The following is a 27,447-nucleotide window of genomic DNA, read 5'->3' as shown; positions in this document are numbered from 1 at the left end:
TCCAAAACATTAGTAACTAGAAGAAAAATTTTTTACGTAAAGTTAGTAGTATTAGAGTGTTTTCATTATTTTGATTAACCCTTATATACAGCTCCTCTAACGTAAATCCGATGATACTGAACTGTCATTCTGAAGAGCCGGATTCGATACTAAAAGTGGCTGCTCGAAGCCCACCCTACTTCAAATCAATGGGTATCAGCCAACGCCTCCACACGGTTTTTCATAGGTAGTAAGATATGTGAAGGATATCCACTTACTGAACGAGTCATTAAATACAGAACATAGTTAAAATAAGAAAGTGGTAGTAAATATATGACTAAAAATTAATTTTATTTATGAATATCACTGATTTGCCTTATTCACTTGTCAACCACTACAGATTCAATTCTCAAATTTATAAGATGAATTTCTCTCAATTACTTTTATAAATTTATACGCTTGCGTAACCACTCTGACCCCCTCTCTTCCCTTATTCTCCATACTATCTTAGATGAAGGTGTAGATAGCCCTATGGGCTAGGAACATCGTAACACATAATTTATATCGTAACACATAATTATAATCGGTACTTTTATAAAAGGTTTGGAGTTCATGCGCACAACTGGTTCACTTTTTAAACAGTCTGCGCGGACTACTTATAAAAGACAGTGTGGAGGCTTCTTGATGTAGGAGGTGATGTATCAGCTCGTCTGTGAAGCAAAGCCGGTCTGTGAACAGTGCTGCCCACGTTTCCACAATCATGCCGTTGGTATGATTGTTGAAATTGTTAAGCCTTAACCTTCACGAACCCCTTGGCCCACAATCGACTGTTGCGGAAATGCGTTACTTTGTTTAAATCACAATATCTCTAAACTCATATAACATCACTTTGTAGTTCGATAAAAATTTTAAAATGTCAAAATTTTGAGTTTATTGTTAGCTTCAAAAAATTGTTATAAATATTGAAAATTAAATATATTTGTTCTAAACACGATACATTGGAAGAATTAGTAAAGGTTTGTAAATTACTGCTTTGTCAAACCGTTGTTTCGTAATTGATAAAATTGAAAAAGTAAGGACGGATTTATTTTAGGGGGAATGATAAAATATCCAAATTTTTTTAACGGATGCAATTTATAGATTGAATTTGCTTCTTCAGTGAAAAAAATTTCATAGCCATGTATTGTTTATTGTTAAGAATAGATTTTTTCCACCCGAAAAGTATCTATTATTGAAATAGTTCTACTCCCAGTTTTTTCTTTTTTATTCTGTCTCGCTTCCAGGCCTGCTGCAGATAAGCAAAAGGACGTAGTGAAGAGTTAAGGCTCCACATACCCATAATATGTTGAGATCACTGGACCCATTAGTGTGCACCGCTTACCTTTACTTTTATTGCAAAGAAAAAATGCATTTGTTGACATTACTATCCTAACTTTATATTAATGATATTATTTCAGTTTTTGAATGGAAAGTCATAACAATCGTACAATTATAAATCACGAGAATGAAGTTTTTAAGTGAATCTGCAGAGCAGGCGATTATAGTTATCCGTGTCTTTTAACACGTTCACGCCGTGTGTTGCGTCTGAAAGCGGGACGGAAAAGAGAAAATACTGGTAGAAGAACTATTTCAATATTAGATAATATTAGGGAGGAGTTAATCTATTCTCAACGATAACAATTCACTGTAAGGAAATTTGTCACGGCGAAGAAGCAATTCAATGTAAAAACTGCATCCGTTAAAAACAATTGGTAGTTATGGATTTTTATTATTCCCGGAAAAAAAAACTAAAAAATGAAATTTATTTGTTACCAGTTTTTACTCCGGTGTGCCCCCCGATGAGACAATCTAGCGTGACCTACCGGTGGGTCACCCCGGCGTGAACATGTTAAATCATAATAGTCTTCTTTATTTTTCTTCTTATTTTGCAACAACCCTGCTCATAGAAAGAATATAAATATAATAGAAACATTTTTTTCTCTATTAGCTATAATTATAAGAGGAAGGGTTTGTGTATGTATCTGGCCTACAGTTCCAAAAACGTTCGTTCAAAAATTCTGAATTGTGGGAAGCGATTTCAATTTCAATTCTAGCCCCGCGGTGCCTAAAAATCCTAAAAACATTTCAATTTGTTCGTTTTAGGAGGGTTACTTGAAAAACATTTTTTTTTTTTGTTAAAGATAAATCCCAAAAATAAATAAACTTATAATCACACTCCCCCCGCCCAATTTTAAAAAGAAAATGGGTTTTTTAAAAAGAAAGTTGGTCCTAAATGGTAACAATGATGTTTGCTAGTTTACAGCTGGGTTTAATCAAAAATGAGTTTCAGATTTCTTACGCGTTCTTTAACAGTTATTTATCCTTGATTATGTCTGGTAAGAAGAGGTAAATTTAAGATGGGGTGACGTCATCCAAAAAGGTAGTTAGGAAAACTATTTAACACCACGAGTTTATTCTGGAAATAATAATATTTTAGAAACATGTTTTTTATGAATCAAAAAATATAAAGTTAATACTAGTTTAAATTTTAAAAAAATAATTCTTTACTAAAGTGTAAATTCATCGTAAAATGAGCTTAATCGTAGCAAATTTTGACCATCGTGTCACTATCAATTACTATTCAACATCACTATTTTTGGTTTTAACTTGCAGTAGTCCTTTATGGTAGGCGGTCTACGTGGTGGTTAATTTTTTTTTTCTCTAGGAAGAAGCAATTCAATATGTAAATTGCATCAGTTAAAAAAATTCGGTAGTTATGGATATTTTATTATTTCCGAAAAAAACTAAATATGAAATATATATTTTTGCCAGTTTTTGCTCTTTTCCGTCTTGACATATGTGGACATTAAGCCCTGGTCTACACGGAAGAATAGACAGTGCTCAAATAAACGAGGGAATAATTTTAGTTCATTTTCTACAAGAAATACGTAGAATCGGTTAAAATGTTGCTTACCAGTTTTGAAATATTGAGCCACGTCCATGGTAATGGATTCAAGCTGTGTCTTTTTCTTAATCGCCAAACGCAGATGAGGAATATAATACTGAAAATCGCTGATGGAGTAGTTACAAATACGATATCTTGAAAACAATTTGAAAAATCTGGAACTTGTGAATTCCATGTTTGGTTTAAATCCTAAAAGGTAATTTTTTAAGTAACTTAAGAACAGTTAAAGAAAGAAAATGTGAAGAAGAATATCAAATGATTATAAGTTCTCAAAAAAAGGTGAAAGCATATTATAGAGTTTAGCAAATTTATTCATTAATCAAGAGTTGTCAAAAATCTATTTCTGATATGTAATGCTTACAACTTAAACTTAAAACTAATATACAGCTTATAAAATTGAGTTTACTGCCTGTCTAAACATACCTTTTCGTGAAATATAAAACTACCATGTTTAAGTATATATAAAGATATACTCTGAAAAAGACGTTTCACAATTTTCCTACAAATATATTTTAAAACTAGACAACTCAGGCTGGCGCTAAGACTTTCATTGAAATAATTTCCAAGAATGAGTAAAAGTGTTTGTTAATGGGGAAATAAGCATTAAAATTTTTTAAATTAAATAATTTCTGCTAACGTTAACAGTTACTTCACAACAACTAAAAACTTTTAGTTACCAGTTTGACATATATGGTTACAGATCTAATACCACCACTTTAAATATAAAAATAAAATTTTACTCAAAATGCGTAAATGATGAGGAGTGTATACGAGGTCTGTGATAAGTTCATTCTGTGGGTTAACAGAGCTGCTAACTTTCTCCATTTTTTGTAAAAATTTATTCTACTAGTTGCTAAATCAATATTTTAATGTAATATTTGTTATTCATTTAAATTTATTTTTCACACCACTGCATGAGATAAATGATTTAAAAGCCTTATGCAACTCACTTTGTAGCTCGTTCGTAATATGGTTTTTAAAATGTTGGCAAAGTTATCAAAAGTACTGAAACCTTTGACTTTTATATTTCTACTTAGTTATGAAATATTTTACAAAAAGTATAGCAGTTGGCAACTCTATATCAAACAAATCTATAACAAAGTATAGCAACTCTACATTGAATCGGCGTTTTATTTAATGTTAAATTGTATAACACTACACTTACTAAATGTAGACTCTAGCTTACTTAGCAGTAAATTTTAATATTATCTGTATTAAATAAAATAAGATTTTCGTCTTTAACACATGCAAGTCAACCAGCTACTACGCTCCTTATAATATTTTATAAAAGGTACAATGTATTATTATATACGATTCTATTCATAAGTTTTTTGCAAAATATAGTATTTAAAAACCAAAATTTTTGTAATTTTTGGTAATTGTGCTTGCATTTTAAAAGCCTTATCACGAAAGAACTGTAGCAAAGTAGCGTTGCATATGAACTTTTAAATCATTTATATATAGTGGTGCGAAAAATAAGTTCAAATGAATAAAAAATAATACATTCAAACATAAACTTACATACCACTACAATAAATATTTACAAAAAGCGTAGAAAACTGAAAGCCCTACAGTAAATCAAATAAAATAATAATGAATACTTTTAAACTATTCTCATAGCTATAAAATAAAATAAAATTTAACCCAAAAGTCGAGTTATTACAGAGAATGACCATAACAGTTTTGGAAACATAGAATGAATATTTACTATGTCATACTTGTCTCTTAATAATTATTGTTTATATACATTTTTAATAATATAATCTATTGCCTGTACATAAATAAGCATTACTTACACAAAATATGTCATTACAAAATTTATCTTTCTCATTCTTCTAGTCAAACCCTTAATCTAACCATTTATTTCAAATTACGAAAAAAAAGCTGTGTTTTTCGCTTTTTCTGAAATTATAACATTTTACTTACAAAAATGTAAAAGCAAGTCAAGATTTTACTAGCATTACCTTGTACAATTTTTATATTGTAATGTTACGCATGTTTAAGTCACAAAAAATATCACTTACATACAACTTTATTTATTTATTTATTTATTTTGAAATTCCTATTTTTATACTATTTTAAAATAGATTGAGAGTTTCATCTATATCAAACAAAATAATGACGAAAACTAAAGTTATCTCATCGCTATTAAAAAAAAAAATTTCTCCTGAAATTTGAATAATTGCCCAGAATAATAACAATTTTGGAAACTTAGAATAAATATTTAATATTTCATTCTAGTCTATATAATTATTGTTCATATAAAATAATATTATATTATTATCTATTTCCAGTAAATAAGTAAACATAACTTACCCAAAATTTTTCACTGCAAAAATTACCTATCATACTTTGCGAGTCAAGTCTTTAATCGATACATTTATTTCAAATTATAAATAAATCGGTGCTTAGTTATTTTTTATGCGAAATAACAACCTTTCACAATCAACACCGTCTTTAAAAGACTCGATTTTAACTTTGCGTTATGTTGTGCAACTTCATTCCTGTTTTGCGCATGCGCAGTTCAAAGTAGAGTCCTACAAATATAATTTTAACTCGTTTAAAGTCCTATTATCTGGTTAATTACAAACAAAGAACGGAAAAGAACTGATTAATTTTGCTTACTCTAAAAATTATCAGTTAAGAAAACAATTGATATGTACGTAAAAGAAAGAATAGTTTTAACAGATGCGAATAAATAAAACTTATGCAACTACTAGTAACACAGATAACATCAACTTATAAAACATTGTGTAACTTAAAATCTTACGTAAATTTCTACAGTTATATGCAATTTATACTTTCTTACATTTCATGCTTATGCTATAAATAATATAAAGCATAAAAAAATATCAAACTAAAATAGAAAAGATTAAAAAAAATCTTTAAGGTCAGTCATTTGCAATTCGAATACAATTCCATCAAATTTTATTTCATATGAATTTTTTCATCAAAAATAATCTATAATGCCGTTTTTTTCTTTTCTTTTTTTTTTTTTTTTTTTTTGATTTTTATTTTTATAATTAAGTTTCGGAAAGATGCATTTTTAAAAAACGCAGTATTTTTTCGTAAATATAGTATCCGAATATTTAAAAAAATTACGCCATTTCTTATGACATATTTTTCCGAAATAAATTCACATAAAGTACTAAAATGGGTATAATTTTTATATTTAATAAATAAATAGTCTTTGTTAGTATGAGTAGCATTCAGTAAAAAGGATAGATTTCTAAAATGTAAAAATTGGCCAATAGTGATTTTTTCCACTTCAAATTTATTCTGAATTGAAGAAAATAAAGGAAAAATAAAATAAAATAAAAATAAATATTCAACAAAACAATTACTGAGTTGGTAACAAATAAAATTTCAAAATAAAAAAAATACAAATACTGTGATAGTAACAAACCATATTTTGTATAATTAGAAAAGAAAATATTCTAAGATAGTACAAACCTTTTTTAACAAAATACGAAAGCATACAAAAATAAAAACAAATTGAATTAAATAAAAATATTGTATCAAGAAAAAGTCCTTACGTTTGCCCCATTATGAAAATAATTACTGCGATAGTTGAATTAAAACACAGAAATTAATGGAACGAACATATCACATTTTACAAAAAACTATTAAAAATAGAATAAAAATAAGATCGTGATTTAAAAAGATCTTGCTTTACAAACACACACACAAAAAAATTTACTGCTATAAAACAAACCAAATATTCCAACAACAAAAAAACTGCTATAATAAGGACTACTGTTCACAAAGAGAAAAAAATTATTCCTGAGCAACATTATACAAAAAAAAATATTACGAAAGTAAAATAATAAATCCTATTCGACAAAAAAGAAATAATAATTACTGTGACAGTACCACTCAACAATCTACAGAGAGCAAAAAACTAAACGAATCACCCTAAATAACTTATGTTCGAATAATCAGATCCTCACGTTCCAAGACCCAATCTTAATAGTTCGAGGAGCTTACCTCATATACATTAATTAATTAGTTCAGATGATATTACAAGATCAGACACAAAAACGTACTTTCGATTAACACGTTGAATGCCACGGTAAATACCCACAAACTAAATTTGCAAATATAGACAGAATTTGTTAGTGGTGAATTATATAAGGTTTAGCTTAACATATCTGAAAAAAGTGGTGAATTATATATGCCAACGAATTGTTTAAAAATAGTGGTGAAAAAAAACTACTAAATTGAATTTATTAAAACAAGAATCACAATAGTTAAGTAAATTTTGAATAAATTTTCTGCAATTTCATAAAAGAGTGTAAATTTTATAGTTCTATATCATGTTATACGCTGTCAGCCAGCTGTTTTTCTCGGCCTATGTGAAAGGACAGTGTCAGCACGCGGTGGCAAACGCAGCCTAAATGCAATTTCAGTGTCAGCCACCGGTGGTTGACACAGCCTAAATGTAATTTCAGTGTCACCGGTGGGTGACGTGGCCTAAATGTAATTTCAATGTCAGCCACCGATGGCTGACGAGGCGCTCAACGTGTTAATAAACATACCTCTTTTTCCGACTGATTCTGATTTCAGTCAGCTAAAATGTGGTAGGAATCGCAATCTGTGAAGCATAGTCCTGTTGAGCGATTAATTTTACAGAGAGCTCCAGATGTTAATTTTACAGTTTCGAGAACTTTTTCAAGAGAGTTGAAAAATATTTGCTCAGAATTTTAAAATTCATTTATCGAAAGGTAATTTCATACAAAATATAACTTTTAGTTAATATTCATTATTTTTTATTATTTTACATAATATTAATGAAAAAAAATTCGAATTGTAACGTATCCACTTTTTTTATATAATTTTAAAGTAATGTAATTGTATATTACAAAATAAAAAAGCGTGGCCGTTGAATACTTCCGGAGAAATTAAATTTTAAAATAGTCGTATAGTTAAAATTCAATTTTTCAGGAACTGTCTTGTCAACTTTACTCAAATTTTGTAGTTTGTCATGTAAAATTACTATCTTTAAAATGTTGTAAATTACTGCATGCCTTACAGTGTAAATTTTTCCATTAATGTTGAATAAAATAATAAATATTTATTTAAAGGAGCATCAAGGAGTCCAAGCTTTTGTCCACTCTCCTGATCAAACCATACTTCCCAAATAGCGGCTTCCCCCTAAACTTGGGGGTGTCAGAAATCCAAATCCGTCGTAAAAACGGTATCTTTATACACAAAAAATACATTGCGTCTAATTTCATGATTTAGAATATCGTCCGTACTGATCAACTATCGTGTTTGAATATCCCACGAAAAATTATGATTGAGCCGTAGAACGTAAAGATCTGATCATTAGATCAAAAGTTTGTCAATATATAAAATAAATAATATATATGAATAAATAAATATATAAATAAATGAATAAATAATTAATTGACTGAGATTGTAAAAAACTACGCTAGACAAAAAATTACTGAGAAGGAAAAAAAAATATTGTGGTTGCCACATGATGCAAAAAAAATAAAACTAATTGTGATAAAACATATTTTAGTATAAAAATTATTGTGATAATAGAGAGTGTTTCGAATTCTACAATAATTACACAAATTGTAATATTTAAAAGGATTTTATTTCATTGTGGTTCAGTGGTTAAATCCAAACTGAAACTTAAGAAGTGAAGAAAAAAATAATAAAAAAATTGTTCGCGCTCAGCGCCATCTGTTATTATAAATCCTCAACACTCCCCACTTGAACTCCTCCGAGTTCACTAAAATTTTAAACATAAAAATTAGACAAAAAATAACATAAACATATTTTAAAAAAATAACATTTAAATGCAAATAAATTTGAAATGAGATGCAAATATTCACTTGAAAGAAAATAATAAAAAAAAACATAAACTATTAAAGTTTATCATTGTTCATTTCAGTCATTGAGTTCTAAAGGATAAATAAGTTGTACTACTGGGCGTTTATATTCGCCGTTGGATTTCCGAACAAGGCAAGATCTTGCAAGTCCATCACGCCTTTGAAATACTTTTTTTTTTATAATACCTATGTCCCATAATAGTTTTGATTTTGTGGTGCCCTCCATCATAACCACATCTTCTACTTTCAAACATTTTGTTTGGTTAGGAGAAGTAAAGTTATGTGCAGATCTCAAATTAAACAAATAGCGCTCCTTCCAGCGCTTCCATAAATTAGTCAATAATGTAGCTTGGTATTCTTTTCTTTTTATAAGAATCTTTTTGGTGGATTCTCTATGGATGGTTTCTATGAAATGGGCTGGATACTCTGCCTTTTCTTTACCAGGGGTTAAAAACTGTGATGGGGTAAGAATTTCCGGTTCACCAATTTCGTTAGTGACGTAGGACAAGGGTCGAAGATTAACGATGGTTTCGATTTCAGTCAATATAGTGGTCATCTCTTCAAAATTTAAGAGAGCTTTTCGAAGTATTTTCTTTAGAGGCTCTTTGACACTTTTTACCAATCTTTCATAAAATCCTCCCCACCAAGGGGCAAGTTGGACGATGAATTTCCAGGATATTCTTTTAGAAGCAAGAAAGTTTTTGAATTCGGAATTTTCCAAAATATCAAATAATCTCTGAAGCTCTTTATCGGTACATTTAAAAGTCTTGGCGTTGTCGGAGTAGATTGTATGACAACCACCTCTTCTAGAGAGAAATCTTCTGAATGCGAGCAGAAAATTTGAAATAGACATGTCTGAGACTAATTCAAGATATATTGCTCTCGTGACTGCGCATGTGAACAAGGATATATATGATTTCTTTATTCCATTTTCACCCTTGATGTAGATTGGTCCGGCAAAATCAATTCCGCATACGGTAAAAGCAGGAGTTTCACTAATTCGATCTTTTGGAAGCTGTCCAGTCATTTGGGTAGAAGGCTTGGCTGTGTATCTGAGACAAATCAAACATTTCGAGACACCCTTTTTTACTAATTGTCTTCCTTTAGGCACCCAAAATAGGCACCCGAATTTGTACTAGAGTGCTCTCTACTCCAGAATGAAATACATTTTCGTGTTCTCGCTTGACAAGCAACTCTGCAAATTTAGACTGTCTTGGTATGATTATAGGCTTTTTCTCATCAAAAGAATAATCTCCTTCGTCCAATCTTCCTGTGATTCTCAGGATACCTTTTTCATCAAGATAAGGAGCTAAATTGAAAATAGTAGAAGAAGCTGGAATAGGCAAACTAGATTGGAGAGCTCGTATCTCACTTTCAAAGAATTTTGCTTGAGTAAGCTTTACTAGTATATCTTCAGAATTTCGGAGCTCTTCTGCAGTCAAAGTGTCCATATTCGGCTTAACTTTCTTTAAACAGTTCAAATATCGCACTACCAACGCTATGATTCTAACAACTTTTTCGAGGTTGCTAAAGTTAGCGATATTTATCAACTCAAGTTCTTTATGTTCTACACATTTCATAACGGTGATTTCATTTTTACGACACTCAATTTGTTCATCATTTTCTTTGAAGAGTTTCAATTCTGGCCACATTTCGGTCGGAAGCGACAACCAAGGTGGCCCTTTCCACCAAATGTCGGAATTCTTCAATATACTCATGGAAGCACCTCTGCTAATAAGATCGGCAGGATTGTCAATTCCGGGGCAGTGGAACCAGTCCTTAGGTTGAGTAATCTCTTGAATTTCTTCCAATCGGTTACGCACAAATTGTTTAAAACGAGTGGCAGGAGTTTTTATCCAGCAACACACAATAGAGGAATCGCACCAAAAGAAACTGTCACACGGAATTTTTATGGCTCTAGTAATAGTTCGAAATAATCTAGCAGAGAGGAGGGCACCTAGTAGCTCAAGTCGTGGTAATGTAATCATTTTGAGGGGCGCAATTCTACTTTTAGCTGAAACAAAACATGTAGAAATATGCCCATCACTAGTTTCTGATCTGATATATGCTACTGTACCATAACCCTTTAAGCTGGCGTCAGAGAAGATATGTAACTGTGAGCTTATAATTTCTTTGTTACCTGATTCGAAAAAATAATAACGCGGTATTTTCAAATCATTAAGCTCACCGAATTGATTACATATATCGCGCCACTGATTTTCCATATCTAAGGGTAGTTCTTGATCCCACTTCAATCCGCTTTTCCAAATGCTTTGAACTAGAGATTTTAGAAGCATTGTAAAGGGTCCTAAAAATCCTACTGGATCAAAAATACGCCCAATGATTTTCAAAATAAATCGTTTTGTTATTTGCCCTGTGTCTATCAATTTTAACAGATATTTGGACTCAAAGTAAAATACATCTCTTTCAGGATCCCAACAAACTCCCAAAACTTTAAATGGAAAGCCTGATTGACCTAACGATTCCTTTTCATTCTGAACATCTATACCTGCATTCTTCCATAATTCGCGTAATTTTTTATCATTTGTTTGAAACTTTCTCAATACCATGCCCGCATCCCGAAATATTTCAACACAATCAGAACTTATTTGAAATGCTGTATCTGTACTGTCACTTCCCCCTATGACGTCATCGACATACACCCTTTCATTTAGTAATTCATACGCAAGAGGCTTTGATTTTGCAAACTTTTTAATGTGCTCTTTAATAGTAGCCGCTAAGAGAAAAGGGCTACAGTTGATACCAAATAGCACGCGGCAAAATCTATAAATTACTGTAGACGAATCATTATCGGGGTCTTCTGACCAAAGAAATCTTGTGACATCTCGATCTTCTACATTAATCCCTATTTGTAAGAAAGCTTGTTGAACGTCCCCTATAAAAGCAATCTTGTTTTCCCGAAACGCTAGCATAAGTTCATATATATTAGGGTATAAATTTGGCCCAATATACAAACAATCGTTAAGAGACAATTCATTTTTTTAATGCGCGGAACCGTCAAATACAATCCTTAATTTGCTAGTTAGTTTATCGTTTCTTATAACAGCCCTATGAGGTAAATAACATTGTTTATAATTTTGGGGATCAGTGTTTTTAACTTTCTCAATTATCCCTTCATTTTCGTAAGTTTTTATAACTTTTTTATATTCTTCAAACAAGGATTTATCATTTTTAAATCTCCTTTTTAATTTGTCAAACCTCTCTGAAGCCAGCTCAAAGTTATCATTTAACAAATGTTTTGTATTTGGTCTCCACAGAAGTCGCACACTATATCTATTATTTTCAAAATGCAAATCAGAATTAAAACCTTTTAACAATTCACTTTTATTATCAACATTTTCTTCGTTCATAGTATTTATTCCTAATCCTTCAAGGTTCCAAAACAAAGAATAATCAACATCAGATATTATAGTATTGTTTACAATCCTACTTAATTGGCAATTATTCATGAATCTCCCTTGAACCACAAAACCAAATAAACTATCGGTTGCAACGAGCCCTTTTCCGAGCCTCAAAGACGTATCAAAGATTACGTCATGTAGGAAATCGGCGCCGATCAAAATGTCTATATCAGCAATTTCTCCGGTATCCGAAAGAAAAATATTATTTTTCCTTGCTAATTGTTTAATTTTCTCATGGGGTGCGGCTATTTTCCCACAAGTTATTTTTTCTACTACAAATGCTTCAATGCAAACATTTAATTTTTTATCGTTTTTGTTCTGAAGATTCACTTTCACTAAATCATAAGAACATCCCTTGGAAATTTTTTCTCCAAAACCGAAAACATGCAACCGTTCAGTTTTAATGGTCCTGAGGTTCAACTCATTACAAATATCCCGTTTCAAAAAACTGCGATGGCTACCAGAGTCAAATAAAATTCTAACCAACTTCTTTACATTACCACAAATCAAATACGCTAAAGAAGTCTGTAAATAGATCATTTCATTTTGTTTTCGTTTCGAAACACATGAAGTTGTAACGGATGCGAAAGTATCGTTTTTCTCTTTCGACTCATTATTTATTGCTGATTTATCACAAATTAATTCGCTATGCGGTTTCTTACATAATGTGCAAATACATTTATTCCAACATTTTTTGGATGTGTGATATTTCTTTAAGCACCGGAAACAGCGAAATTGATCTTTTAGCATTTGTTTTTTTTCTTCGATGGTCAGAGAACAATCTTTCGATTCGTGATTTTTGGAATTACAAAACAAACAAAATATGCTGTTAGATGCCGAAACTAATGCTGAGGAAGATGAGAACTTCCGATTATAATTATGTTTACTATGGCTCTCCGACCGTTGCTGTGTTTCGAAATGAACACTTTGTTTTTTATAACTATTAGACAACACATGTGAGGCTTCTCTACATTCTACCTCTTTTCTAATAAATGAAATTAGTTCATCAATGTCAAAATCTACACTTGATTTTCTATTTTTATTATAATCTAAATTTAAATCCTCTGGTAGCTTTTGTAAAATAACAGGACAGAGTAAATTACCATAACTACCTTTTGTAACATTCATTGATTGCAAACTGCGAATGTGGATTTCACATTCGTCATAGAACTTACATAGAGCTTTAATATCATATGAATTTCTTACAGAATTAATTGATAAAAGTTTATTCATATGACTACTAATAATTAAATCTTGCCTACCAAATCTTTCGGCAAGCAACTTAATAGAAGAATCATAATTACTTTCAGTTAATGAGAATCCAGAAATTGCACTCAAAGCAACTCCCCCTAAATACATCTTAAGATAATTAAATTTATCAATTTTTTTAAGACTCTCATTACTATGTATAGCTATGTTATAGCTATTCCAGAAACTGTGCCACTCACAAGCATCACCAAAAAATTTGTTTATCTCCAATTTAGGTAATTTAACGTTAGCAACGTGCGAGATATTTCCATAAGTTATATTTTCTTGTAAATTATTATTACCACTATTAACGGTTACTTCCTGTCTTGTAGTCTGGCATTTCAGTAAATATCTTTCAATTTTGCCTTTATAAGCCACTACTCGATCTTGATACTCTTGACTTTGTATGATTTCACTCTCTAATTCATCGCTTTTATCAAAATAATTTTCAATTTTCAAATCAAGATCCTTTAAGGTTTCGTTTTTTTCTACTAACTGATTTGGTGAATCATACAAGGTCTCATCAGGAAGTATTTCTAATAACAATTTATCAATTTTATTTATTAATTTTGTAATCAGCTGTCTGATTACTGCTCTTTTGGACTTAAATTTTTCAAAATCATCCATTATAAACAGCTCGCACGTTACTCTAATAAATACAATACAATTAATGCAATAAAATATCAAAATAAATTGCCGACTTAAGGGAGACCAAACAAAACAAATGTTAACTTACATTTCATGCAGGTGGCCTATTTTCGGCCGGTGTAGCACCATGTTTCGAATTCTACAATAATTACACAAATTGTAATATTTAAAAGGATTTTATTTCATTGTGGTTCAGTGGTTAAATCCAAACTGAAACTTAAGAAGTGAAGAAAAAAATAATAAAAAAATTGTTCGCGCTCAGCGCCATCTGTTATTATAAATCCTCAACAGAGAGCAATATTTTACGAGTAAACAATATGCCATTTTAAATTGTATTGTCATTAAAACATTAAATTTAATTGTATATCATTGAAACATTCAATTAAATTGTAATTGAAACATTCCTTCCGAGAATTTTGCGCATATTTTTAATAAATAATATATTTCGAATCAGGCCTGAAAGCGGAACGGAAAAGAGAAAATACTGGTAGAAGAACTATTTCAATATTAGATAATATTCGGGTAAGGGTTAATCTATTCTCAACATAACAATAACAATTCACTGTAAGGAAATTTATATACCTGCCAACTTTTAATCCCTTCCATTATGGTTTTTCCCAGTGGTATTAAAATTTCAATTTTAAGCAAAAAAAATGCGTTGTATTTGAAAAAGCTTAAGCTGACAATCATAATAGAAACACATATTAATATATATGCTTAATTTTCTTAAGAATAGTGGTGATTAAAATCATGTAAAAATTAAGTTTATAAAAGAGAAAAATAGTATAGATTTTCCACCACTTTAAATATAAAAATAAAATTTTACGCCAAATGCGGAAAAGTTGGCTGGTATGAATTTAACTCGTTCGTTCGTTCGTTGTAGTGGAACTGGGCGTCTGAGGCCTTACGGCCCTTTTCCCATTCATCTTGAAGTTAAACTTTGAGACATACATGACAAAATTAAAGTTTGGGGAGCAAATGGAGTTCTTGAGAAAAGAAAAATGGCACTTTGCCATTATTAGGCAATGACAAAATTACAAGTAATAAAAATGTACGTGAAAAAGGTAAAATTAAAGTACAATGGGAAAATAAACACTAATGAATATTTACAGTTTGGAAATACAAAAGGGGGGGAGTTAAAGGATTGTGAGGATGTGTGTATATGTGTAAGTAAATGTGGCTCTGTTAAGTAGAGACCCGGCCGTCAGTGAGTGCTTGTGTTGTTAAATGTTAGTATGATATCAGAAGTGTAGAAGTGTGCAATGGGTCGAATTTTTGCATCCTCTTTGAGATTTATGCAGTCGAAAATATCATTAAAATTTGCGGTATTGCAGGTGGCGGCTTTAATAAAGAAGTTTCTATTTAATATGTTGAAATGATGGTCAAAGCGGTCAATATTAAGATCTCTATGAATGGCATTGTTGCGGATAAACCATCTGGCTCCCGTGAGTTTTCTCAAGATGTTGTTTTGGAGTACGATAAGTTTTTTGAGGTCTTTTTCGGAGGCGTTACACCAGGCAGCTGAGGCGTACGTCATAATAGGACGTATCATCGAGGTATACAGGAGTTTTTTCAGTTTTAAACTAAGGTGTCGGTTATGAAAAAGTGTTTGAAGTTTGTTGGTTGCTGCATATACTTTATTTTTAATGTTATTTACATGGTCAGACCAGGTCAGTTTTTTATTAATGGTTAAGCCTAAATATATAGCTTTATCAACTATGGGTATAGTGTTGTTAAAGAGAACTAGTTGGTATTTATTAGAGTAGGACTTTCTATTCTTTTGTATTATTAAAAGTTGCGATTTACTAGCATTTAGTTTGAACTTCCAATTTAGGCACCAGTCTTCCACATCATATAACTTTTTCTGTAGTTTTTGAAGTGCATTATCTGGTTTGAAAGATTTCTGCAAGATTCCAGTATCGTCAGCGTAAAACGCCGTGATACTGTTGTGGTCGTCGTGAAATATGGGGAAATCGTGGGTATAAATAATGAACAGTATCGGTCCTAGAATGCTCCCTTGGGGAACACCCGCATTTATTTTTCTCTTTGATGAAACAACACTATTTAGTTTAATATTAAAAGTACGGTTTGATAAGTAGTTATGTATTATTTTTACAATGCCATAGGGAAAGTTTAAATTAATTAGTTTGTACACGATACCGGCATGCCAAACTCGATCGAATGCTTTGCTGATGTCAAGCATGAGAAATGCAGTTGTCTGTTTGTTGTGCAGGCCCTTACCAATGAAGTCAATGATTCGAAGGAGTTGTTTGGTGGTATCTAAGTTTTTTCTGAAACCGTACTGCTCATTACGCGAATTTAACTCGGCGAAGAAGCAATACAATATAAAAATTGCATCCGTTAAAAACAATTGGTAGTTATGGATTTTTATTATTCCCGGAAAAAAACTTAAAAATGAACTTTATTTGTTACCAGTTTTTACTCTTTTCCGTCTCGATATAAATGGTCTTTCAGCCCTGTTTCGAATGTTGAAGATTAAAATTTAAAAAAGTGGTAGGCAAAGTTTTACTAAAGGTTGCGTGAAAGCGGCTCAGTAGATAGTGCGCTCGTCTCCTGATGCGGTGATTCTTGTTTGAATCCCAGCTACGGCTGAAAGATATAAATTTCGTACACGGCTCAAGCTGACCTTAACTATCCTCAGTGGGTGTTCGTGGTTTTTCTCACCGTGTAACGCAAATGCGGTTAGTTCCTTCCATAATGTCCTCCACGGAGGCAAATTTCCTTCTATTCTTGATCCGGGAGTTCACTTTTCTTCTGGATTGAATTCAAAACTACAATGCTACGGAGTTGAACATTGGTAATAGTAAACCCAAGATTAGGACGACTGCTCAACGCCGGTAATAAAATAAAATAGAATAAAATGTTGCATGAACTTGTCGCTATAATTACAACATGTGTGTATAAAAAATTGGAAGTCACGGACAGTTATTCTTGCCGAGAAATTAGGAATTGAATATTTTCAGTTCATACATTTTTTTTTCAAACTAAACGCTAATCCTAACTAATTATTTAACCCACCCTAGTTATTCAATGTAAGAAGAGATTCAATTAATATGTCAAAATTTATTCGCACTGTGTAATGTTCTATTTTACGAACTGTTTGTCAATAACAAATGGTTACAAAGTTTTTATTCTATTCACAAAGTTCCAAAATAATAATAATGAAATAAATGAATCTTATCACCTTGAAACGTTATCTGCTCAAACTCACTTTCAAAACCTAGAATTTCCTCTTTCTAAATTTGCACAAACATCATTTTTTTAAGAATGACAATGCTATGTTGACGAGAACTTATCGAATGAAGAGTTAAAGACTGATATGTAGATTAGCAGCCATTTTGTAATTTCTGCCTATTTTTCTTTCAATATGACACATTCTGTTTTATCTCTAATGCAAAAAGATATTTCTTTTTTATTTCAATCAAAATGCTGCAAGATAATCAATCAAATTTGCAGACAATTTAGATTAGTGCTTTTTTTCCCTTTTCCATGTCAAATTTATACACGTATTTCCTTCCTCGCGTAAAACTTGCTCATTCAAGTGTTATTGTTTATCAACGCACCAAACTGATGAAATCGGGGTTCTGTCATGGTATTATTTTTTTACAAATAAATGCCGTTTTTTTTTTTTTTTTTTTTTTTTTTTTTTTTTTTTTTTTTTAAGTTATACTTCTTATGCGACTTCCAACAAGGTTGCGTTAAACATTTCTATAACGCTACATTTTTATTGGCCGGGAAATCACGTGGTAGGATCCAGTTTTCCCTCATTCATTTCCATATTGTTTTGGTTCTCACTAGCATAAAAATAATAAAAGTATTGTTTTTCTATAAATATTTTAGTTTGAATTGATACACATATAATTTAATGGGGTAGTATTTTTTATTTTCAAATTCAGTGGATAACAATTGTTAAAAATGAGTAAAAACAATCCCACGGACAATGCGACGGATTTAAGGTTATGTCAAGGTACGTGTCTTGTGAATATCAAGTGATTGTTAGGTTTTCTCTTTTGAAATTACATTATGACGCATTCACATACATTATGAATACTAATACATTTTCCAGAGCGAGACGATGAGGCAACCGCAAGCACTTCCACTGGTTCAAGAGATCGACGAGGGAAAAATGCACAACATTACCGTGATTACAGAGCACGGAAGCGAGCGGAGCAGGAAAAACAGTCGTTGAACAGAACTAGTGATCCTTCTACGACTGCTGATTCTTCTACAATTAACGTCGCAGGTCGCGAAGTTTAACTTCTTCCGCGCGGAGGGACTCCACGCACTATTTTTTTTTTTTTTTGTAATTTAAACCTTTAAGTTATTACGCTATTAACAGTCGCCTAATGCAGACTAAAGTCCCCTACCGTTTTTTATAAGTATTCTGTCCAGTTTATTTAAAAGCGAACCAGTTGTGAGCATGAACCGAAATTCTATTCTAAAAATAGTTGAAAGAAATTTATCTTAAATATTTGAGAATTGAATTTGTGGTTGTTGATAAGTAAATACGACAAACCTATGATTTTCATAAATTTTTTTAGTAATTTTTTATGTATGTTACCGGCAAAGTTTGAAATCCGGCATTCTATACAATGCCTAGGCATTGTATATAATGCCTAAAACTAGCCGGCAATGTATGAAACGATTTATATTTCACACATTTCCTAGGCATACAATAGAATGCCAAATGAGAAACAGGCAAAGTACAAAATCTTCTGTGACCATGTTAGTAAAGGTGATGAAATGGATGTTTTGTGCAATATTTGTCTCTAAACTGAAAATAATTGTGACATAAATGTGAATTTTTTATGTGAACATTTTGTTTCCCATAATAAGAAAGACATAAATTATGTTTTGTACAACTTTCATTTTTCTTTACGCATTTTGAATACATTTTTTTAATGACACTCTCATTATTTTTTCAGAATAACATTTTTATTTTTGAGAAATGAACATTATTTACATAATAACCTCCTCGGTAGGATTTTTTCATACTACTCATAATAGCATTTGTCATTCTTTGGAATGCCTAGGTATTTTATACAATACCTAGGGAAAGTATGTAATACTTCTCACATTTCACACCTTGCCAAAAAACATCCGGCATTACATACAATGCCTAGGCATTTTATACAATGCCGGCGTTTCATAATTTGCCGGTAACGTATACATATTTGCTGGCACTTTCTTAATTTTGCTAGATTTTCTATTGATACTCTCTTTCGTAAATCTGTGTATTTTAATGATGGTTTAATCGGATTACGTAAAATAAACCTTCTGTAGACCTTCTTTTGTGGAAGGTGTTGTATCCGCTGAAGTGACGTCCCAGAGCGGTGCTTCATTCTTCGTAGTTTGTACTTTGCATAAAAATAATAATTTTATGTTATTTATATTTATCTAAAACTCATGTTTTATATATAACTTATGCACGTAAGTTATACATTCTCTGGGATTATCCATATACTGAGTTTAGACAAAAATATGGAAACACTTATTCATAAACTCTATGTACCGTCAGATGGGGTGACTTTATGCAACGAGGGGTGACTTTGCGCAAACTGTTACTTAATAACCCCATGGGGACGGATGATTCAGAAAAGCATTCGTACAAAATCAGAATCAGGATGTAATTAAATATAAAAACGGTATCTTAAATGTAGTCGTTGCTAATTTGACAGACTTACTTTGCTTTTACTTTAATTATTGTTAGTTTAATCATATATATAATCAATGTTAATTCAAAGTATAACTAAATAGTTTTATTTTGAACAAAGTAATGGTGAAATAAATAAATCAAACAATTATAACTCCGCCCACAAGTAAACTGCTAAGGAATTACTTTGATTACCAGTTTTATCTTTTTACCCTGATTGATACGGTTTTATTCTGGCACGTATTTGTGACAGTCTGCGAGAAAGGGTTAAATAACTAACATTATAATAATTAAAAACAAAAAAAAATATGCATGATTTGTTATTTCAATTGATATTACTTTTAAAGTATAACCTACCTTCCTGGCCAAGATAACTAGAACTTCTTCAACCGAACAGACTTTCCAGCCTCCGATTTTGCGACTATAAAAAATTTGAAACTGTTTGTAACTTGAGTTCACAATTTTTAAAGAACGATGATGTTTGCATTGCCACTTCTTGGTAAACCATTAGTTCGTTATGTTGACAACTCAAATCAGTTGATACCGAGCTTTAAAAAAAATACCCCTAGATGGCACGACTCAAAAATTGAAAAAAATGACCGTTTGCACTAAGTCGCCCCCATCTGACGTTAAACAATCTTTCATCTTTCTTTCAGCATTAAAGGTTTTGAAAGTTTTTCAAAATTTAAAATCATGGGCAGAATGTAAGAAGAAAAATCATGCTTACAGCTTTAAGAAATATTCTCAGTGTCTAAATAAAAGTATTTGGCTTAAAATAATTTTATCGAATTTTTTGGATCAAAACTACTCGAGAAGATCATTTTTTAATTTAGCTCTAATTAACTAAGTGGCGTAATTATAGATAATGGCTCATATGAAAACAATTTCTTTATCTTTATATTTAATAAACAATGATCTTAGATTTAATGGTATTAGAATGATAATTATCTAAATTATATCAGTTATTAAAAAGCTAAAAATTTGAAAAGGTATAATTATTTCAAATATTTTTAGCAATGATTTTTAGGAGAATTTTTTTCTTTGAGATTTTTTTTTTTTATTTTTCTTTGATATTTTCCTTGAGATTTATTTCTCTAAATTTCAGGAATGTTTTGCAGGAAAATTGCAAATTTTATCACCATAATTTTTTCATCGCATTTTGTTAAATATCATATTTCTTAACACAAAAAATTCCTATACTTAGAGAAAAAATATTCCCTAAAATTATATCAATCAAAACTTTTAGATAATTATATAAATGCTTTTAGAATTTAATGTCTTAATTTCATGGTATAGATTTTTTTTTCTTTTTAATGATACTGAAATTTAGAAAATTGACTTATAAATAAAAATTAAAAGAAAAGATAAAAACATTTCTTCATTCTTTCATCAATCTTTTTAAGTGACTTCAATTTAATTAAAAACATAACGTAGTCACGAGGTTAAGGATTATCCCACTTCATAGCGTTATGTATTGCTAATAATTTTTATTTGTATTTCCTTTTGTATTAAATTTGATTTCATTTGTAACTATTTAAACTTTTTTTGTAACATTCAAGATATTATAGAAATTCTATTAATAAAGAATATTGAAATTTGGAGGCAAAAAAAATTTTTCTTATCCAATTTGTTGCTTAATTATTCATAATCAATCAGATATTCGGATATAGTTATGAAATTTTTTTAAATAATTATATAGTGTCTAATATTAAATAATAAGATAATGTTTAATGTTAACAATTATGTAATATTTAAAAAATATTTATTTTAATATAATTTTTAAACATCGAGGTGTGATTTATTTTCATTTGCTTAATTACGAGGTGAAGGATTGTCCCACTTCATAAAGTTATGTATTGCTAAGAATTTTTATTTATATTTCCCTTTTTTTTTATTAAATTTGATCTCATTTATAATTATTTAAACTTTTTTTGTAACATTTAAGATAGCAGAGAAACGCTATTGGAGAAAAACTATTGAAATTTGGAGGCAAAAGAAATTATCCTTATTCAATTTGTTTTGTAATTACTCATAATCAATCAGATAAATGGGCATCGATTTGATTTTTTTTAAATAATTATATAATGTCCATTATCAAATGATAATATAATGTTTAATGTAACAAGGTTAACAATTATATAATGTTTAAAAGTTATTTAGTTTAATATAATTTTTAAACATCGATGGTAGATTATAAAATTTTTTCATCGAGGGTCGTAACATATTTGTTTATTTTTGAATGAATGATTAAAAAATTCACAGACAAACTGTGACATAATGTAAATATTTTCAATCCAATGGAACACTACACTCATTTAACCAATTGAAAACAGGTTTCTTAGTATTAAGCTCTATAATTCTCATTATTTCGTATTTTGCTTCGTATTGATTTTAGCTCTATTATTGCTTTTGAACAGTATTTTTGTATAAATTATAATTTGAATATAAATTTTACTTTGTTATGCAACTATTTCGAATGGAAATGTTGCATATTTATTTTATTGAAAGATAAAGGGCCAGTTATTTAATTATAGACTAGAAATTTATTATTAATCATCGATGTGAAGGATATAACAATACAACGATATATCCTGTATTAAATAGTTCAATATTAAATTTGAAACTTTCAAGTAAATTGAGGCATATTTTCATATCCATTTGTAACAAAATTAACATTAATGGTTTTGCAAATTTTTACATTAATGATTTTTAATTTTTTTGTAATGGTTTCGTAAATTTTTGTAAATCTTTCTGAACAAACATATCAATTTAAAAATAAATTTAAAATTATTAAGTTATAATTAAAATCTTTTCCGAATATTTAAAAAACAATTGAAATTCATTCGCGTCGTTCGATATTTGTTTAGGTTTATCATTACTATACTAAACTGCAATGTTTCTTGACAATGGAGAAATATGCTGAGGGCAAACGAAGAAAATAGTTCCCGGCGCGATGTCTGTATTTCGAGGTAAATTACGCATTTCACAATAGAAATATGATAAGTTATCTTAACCCACACATATATAGCGTTAATTTGCTATAATTTTCTTAAAATTTTATATATTTTCAAATTTACGAGCGGCGCATCGCGGAATGGTATCTTTATTTAGTTATATTTCTTCTATATAACGACTGAACTTATTTCTCCTTCTTCCTCCGCCAGCCGTGACGTCATTGTCAAGAAACTTTGCATTCTAGTATAATAATATTGTTTACCCTTTGAATCCGATTTATTTAAATTCCGAACTAAGAGGAAGCAACCAAATTAAAAACATGGTGGTAAGTTGTTGATTAAGAAAAAAATATTATTTCTTTGTTAAATAGTTACCAAATATAACTAACACCTTCATTAACCCTTTCGCGCCGACTGTCACAAATACGTGACAGCAAAAAACCGTATCAATCAGGGTGAAAAGATAAAACTGGTAGTCAAAGTATTTCTTTAGCAGTTTATTTGTGGGCGGAGTTATAATTGTTTGATTCATTTAATTCACCATTACTTTGTTCAAAATAAAACTATTTAGTTGTACTTTGAATTAACATTGACTATATATATGATTACACTAACAATAATTAAAATAAAAGCAAAGTAAGTCTGTCTGATTAGTAACGACTACATTTAAGTTACCGTTTTTTATTTAATTGCAACTTGATTCTGATTTTGTACGAATGCTTTTTTGAATCACCCGTCCCCAAGGGGTTAAATGCTTTGCCATTTATAAGATGTGGTAGTTATCAATGCACATCTTCTTCCTGAAATAGACTGACAGCAAAATATTTTAGTCACCACTTTTTATTAATTTGTAACAAATGCCTGAGGAGTCTCACTCTTCAAGTTAATTCCTTTATTTTTGGGGGGCGTTTAACACATTGCTGACCGGTCACGAGTTAACTCGTGTTTTCGTGGCCAAACGTTGGTGACCGGTCACGAATTAACTCGTGTTTTCGTTAGCTGTGATCTCGTGGTGATTATTTTAAAAAGTGGGCGTAATTTTCCTTACTTTTAAAGTTTCACTATTTAATTCTGTATCAATTTATTATAACTTTACGAAACTTGGTATATTTGCAAAACTTGTGTACCAATACACCCACCGAAACAGCCTGCATGAAATGCGCAGAAGCTCATCCTACGTACCTTTGTACGAAACCCAGATCCACTCCCGCCAAATGCATTAACTGTGATGGTGAGCACCCGGCCTGTTTTTCGGGCTGCGGTGCAAGACCCAGGAAACCCACACATAGAAGAAGAGCCTAACCCAAGACAACAAAAGAAGCTGTCAGCAGATTCCTGCTCCTCTTCAAAGAGATGAAAGAACTACTACAAAACGAAGAGCTTGTTAAGCTGCTCCGTTCCATACTTCCAGAGCCATACGCCGCAGAATTGATTGTGTTCTGCATCCTCCCAGGACTCCACCCCCAGGACTTACAGTGATTCACTGTAAATTTTTTCATCACATATATTTCAACTTGAAATCTATGCCCATTCAACTTAGGACTCTACACTTTAGACGAATCAGTTAGCGGCGCTTCGCGCCGAATACTGAGATTTTCTACATTTCCAACGTACCAATACACGTAGGTGATTGTTATAGTCTTTTATCTAGTTTTTTATAGCACAAAACCTCACATTCAAGCTTTAACTTGAAATACACCAAGCACAGGGTAGTCATTGAAGTGGTAAAAATGTACTTTCTCACTCTTCATTTTTTTTCTCAAATTTTAGTTGTTAACGTTTTAACTTTTTCTTGATTACATTAAAATATGAATTTTAAAAAAAAACGTACTTTTGTTTCGATTATTCCATTTTAAATATCAATTCTTTTTGGAAAAAAAAAGATACACAATTTTTTTTAATTAATAAAAAGGACAGGATAAATGTGCCTCCTTATTTGCATTACAATTTAAATTAAAATCAAATAACTTAGCATATTTTCAGTGTTTGGTTGCTCCTAAGCAACAATGAATGGTTTTTTGAGCAAAAAGAGAAAGGGGCGATATGTGTCAGCCAACCGGAAGAGGGAGGCGATGGTCCACAAAAGGTTGGGAACCACTGATATATATATATATATATATATATATATATATATATATATATATATATATATATATATATATATATATATATATATATATATATATATATATATATATATATATATATATATATATATATATATATATATATATATATATATATATATAGGCTTTGTTATGAAGATCCTAGGAATAGAGTTTTTTTTTTATCTTTAAAGATAGTCTTGATTCAGAAAAAGGCTGTTCAAAAATATCTCAGAGGGGGGTTCAAAAAATTGTGTTCAATCTTGAATGGGAAGCAAGAAATGTGACATTCTGGTTGGAATTAAAAACATTTAAATGCAGATGTTTGAATGAATTGAAATGAATTATTTTAAGATATTAAGAATTATTTAAAAGAATTAATTATATTTTTAAAAGAAATAAGAATTATTTAAAAGACTTTACTAGTATTTTATTTCAAAAAATTAAAAGTGCTGTTATCTTCTTTTGTTTTGTGTTCTCCGAATCATATTTAAGCTAATAAAATTACAGTTTCAAAAAAAAAAATTTCACAGAACTAAAAACAAAAAATTTAATATTTTTAATGAAAATCGCACAGATACAGAAGTATCACTTACATTAATAGAAAAAAGATAGCGATTAAAGTGATGATTTAATTATTCTACTATTTTGCGAAGTGATGATGGCTTTTATTCGCATTTTTTCTTAATTCATAATTTTGATAACTTTAACTATTTTATAAAAAATTTTCTTTTAAGAACATATAAATAGAAATAAGCATGCTAAACTAGACAATTTAAATTAGTATATAAATCAGTGTCTTTGCAGAGAAAATTAGATGCAACGCATTGTCCTGCCATTTGCTGATAATACAAAGAAGCAAAGCCAATATATTTATTTTTGAAAATTTAATATTTATTTTAACAGGATTAAAATTTCTTCTAGTTATTTAAGCGTATTGGCATATGCATTAATGGAATATAACACAATTAGAAAACTTATTAATGAACTATCTTAGATAAAATAAAATAGACCGATTAAAGATTCGTTTGAGTCGTATCTGTTAATTTTTGTACAAACTGCAAGTCGTTGAATTTATTTTATAACATGCAACACATTTATGCTGCACATCTTTTATTATATGTTGCTGAAGGTAAACTACATGAAATATTAAACAAGAAGCTTAAATATGTACACGTTAAAAAGTATTGTTTATAAAAATCTGACCTTTGAAATGTAGTCAAAGCTCCAAGGAGGCAAATAAGAGAAATCCCAATGCTTCCCTATTTTAACTTTTATCATTATGGAACCTCTATATTCTTTGCTTATACGACCCCTAAGTGCTGGAAGAATTCGGCATGAGAATTATTAATCAACTCATTGATTTCGTGCTTTTTCTACATCTAAAGGCAGATTTTCCCACCTCTATCTCAAATGGACAATTACAGCATATCATTTTTTATTTTATTTTCATACCTAACTTATTGGAAATTCTCTCTTGAAACCTAAAATCTGATTCTTTTTTCGGCAAATGTTAATTTATTTAGTTATTAAACATTTAGATTGCCTCAAAAGGCCTCCGTAAGTGATGCAATCAAAAACGATCCCTGATTGGTTATGACGTCACATGTGCCGAATGGAAAAGTGCCGTCTCCATCCGCTAAGGCTATTTCAATGCTCTTTTAGTTTTGATATGACGTATATCGTATGAAAATGTGAATTTCTATGTAATGTTGTAAATTATTAGTAAAAATTTTGTGAATTAAATTTACGGTTTTGAGAGTGTTTGCAAAATGAAAGAAAGGTTTTAAAACTTCAAACGTTGTTATTTATCACTAAAATATCTGAAGAAATGATTATGCAGCTCTTTACAGCGAATCAACATTTCTTATCGGCTGAAATCAGTGGTGTTTAAGTTCATAGAAAATAATATTTTATTCCACTTACTTTTAAATTAAAATAATGCTCCATTATTACTTAATGAAAATAAGTCGCAGATTGGATAGAAATAGTATACATTTAAATATAGGATGGATGATTTTATAATTCGTAATTGCATTAAAACAAATCATCATTTTCATAAATCTGGTCCATTGAAAAATATCAGTCCATCATTGTTACAATCTATCTGCTAATGTTCAAGAATTCAAATAATGTAATTTAATGTTGTTTCTTTTATTTATTTATTTATTACTGGAGTAGAAGGATTTTTTCTTAAAAGTAAATCTTTACTAATGCAGTTTATGTCATCTTTTTCTTTTACTATGTATTAAATATTTAAAAACACATTAGCGCTCATATATATTATTCCTTGCGTAAATAGGAATTTCATTACAGTTAGAAATTATTATTTTTTTTTAAATTTATAAATTTTAATTCCTTTTTCTGCAATATAGTATTAACAAAGTATGGTTATTATTCATTTGTAAACTATTTTTTAGCACTTGCAATGAAGAATTCTAAAATAGTAGAATTAATACATGTCACAGTGATGTGTGACGTTTTTTTTTTTTCTAATTGTTTAATTTAATCCCTTTTTTAGTTTAATGTCAGTTGTTTGATGTCTATGTGTCGTGGTACGATTTTTTATGTCCGGAATTTAACTTAATTTTTTTAATTTTAATTCAACCTTTCATAGTTTATTTTATTTT

General features: G+C 30.1%; 3 protein-coding genes across 3 annotated transcripts in view; all 3 read right to left on the bottom strand.

Moving 5' to 3' along the window:
• The window catches only part of LOC107440461 (multidrug resistance-associated protein 1), a 58,006-nt gene extending 52,609 nt beyond the window's left edge, over positions 1-5,397 (bottom strand). The window contains exons 1-2 of the mRNA XM_087163515.1: positions 5,240-5,397; positions 2,933-3,112 (exon numbers count right to left, since the gene is read on the bottom strand). Of these exons, the coding sequence (XP_087019641.1) occupies positions 2,933-3,112; positions 5,240-5,272 (213 nt within the window). The 5' untranslated portion in view covers positions 5,273-5,397. The remainder of the gene's footprint in view (positions 1-2,932; positions 3,113-5,239) is intronic.
• Positions 5,398-8,824: 3,427 nt separating this feature from the next.
• On the bottom strand, positions 8,825-9,793 carry LOC147808671 (uncharacterized). The gene has a single exon (XM_087162667.1). It carries the CDS (start codon positions 9,791-9,793, stop codon positions 8,825-8,827), a length of 969 nt encoding a protein of 322 aa, XP_087018793.1.
• Positions 9,794-9,869: 76 nt separating this feature from the next.
• LOC147808670 (uncharacterized) lies at positions 9,870-11,699 on the bottom strand. The gene is made up of 2 exons (XM_087162666.1): positions 10,955-11,699; positions 9,870-10,906 (listed from the first exon to the last, which is right to left on the bottom strand). Exons 1-2 carry the CDS (start codon positions 11,697-11,699, stop codon positions 9,870-9,872), a joined length of 1,782 nt encoding a protein of 593 aa, XP_087018792.1.
• Positions 11,700-27,447: the final 15,748 nt, after the last annotated feature.

Source organism: Parasteatoda tepidariorum, chromosome 5, assembly GCF_982258835.1.
Source record: "Parasteatoda tepidariorum strain Cologne lab strain chromosome 5, Ptep-v5.0, whole genome shotgun sequence".
Lineage (NCBI taxonomy): Eukaryota > Metazoa > Arthropoda > Arachnida > Araneae > Theridiidae > Parasteatoda > Parasteatoda tepidariorum.
The sequence above is the reverse complement of the archived record's forward strand: the minus strand, read 5'-3'. Positions and strand labels throughout refer to the sequence as shown.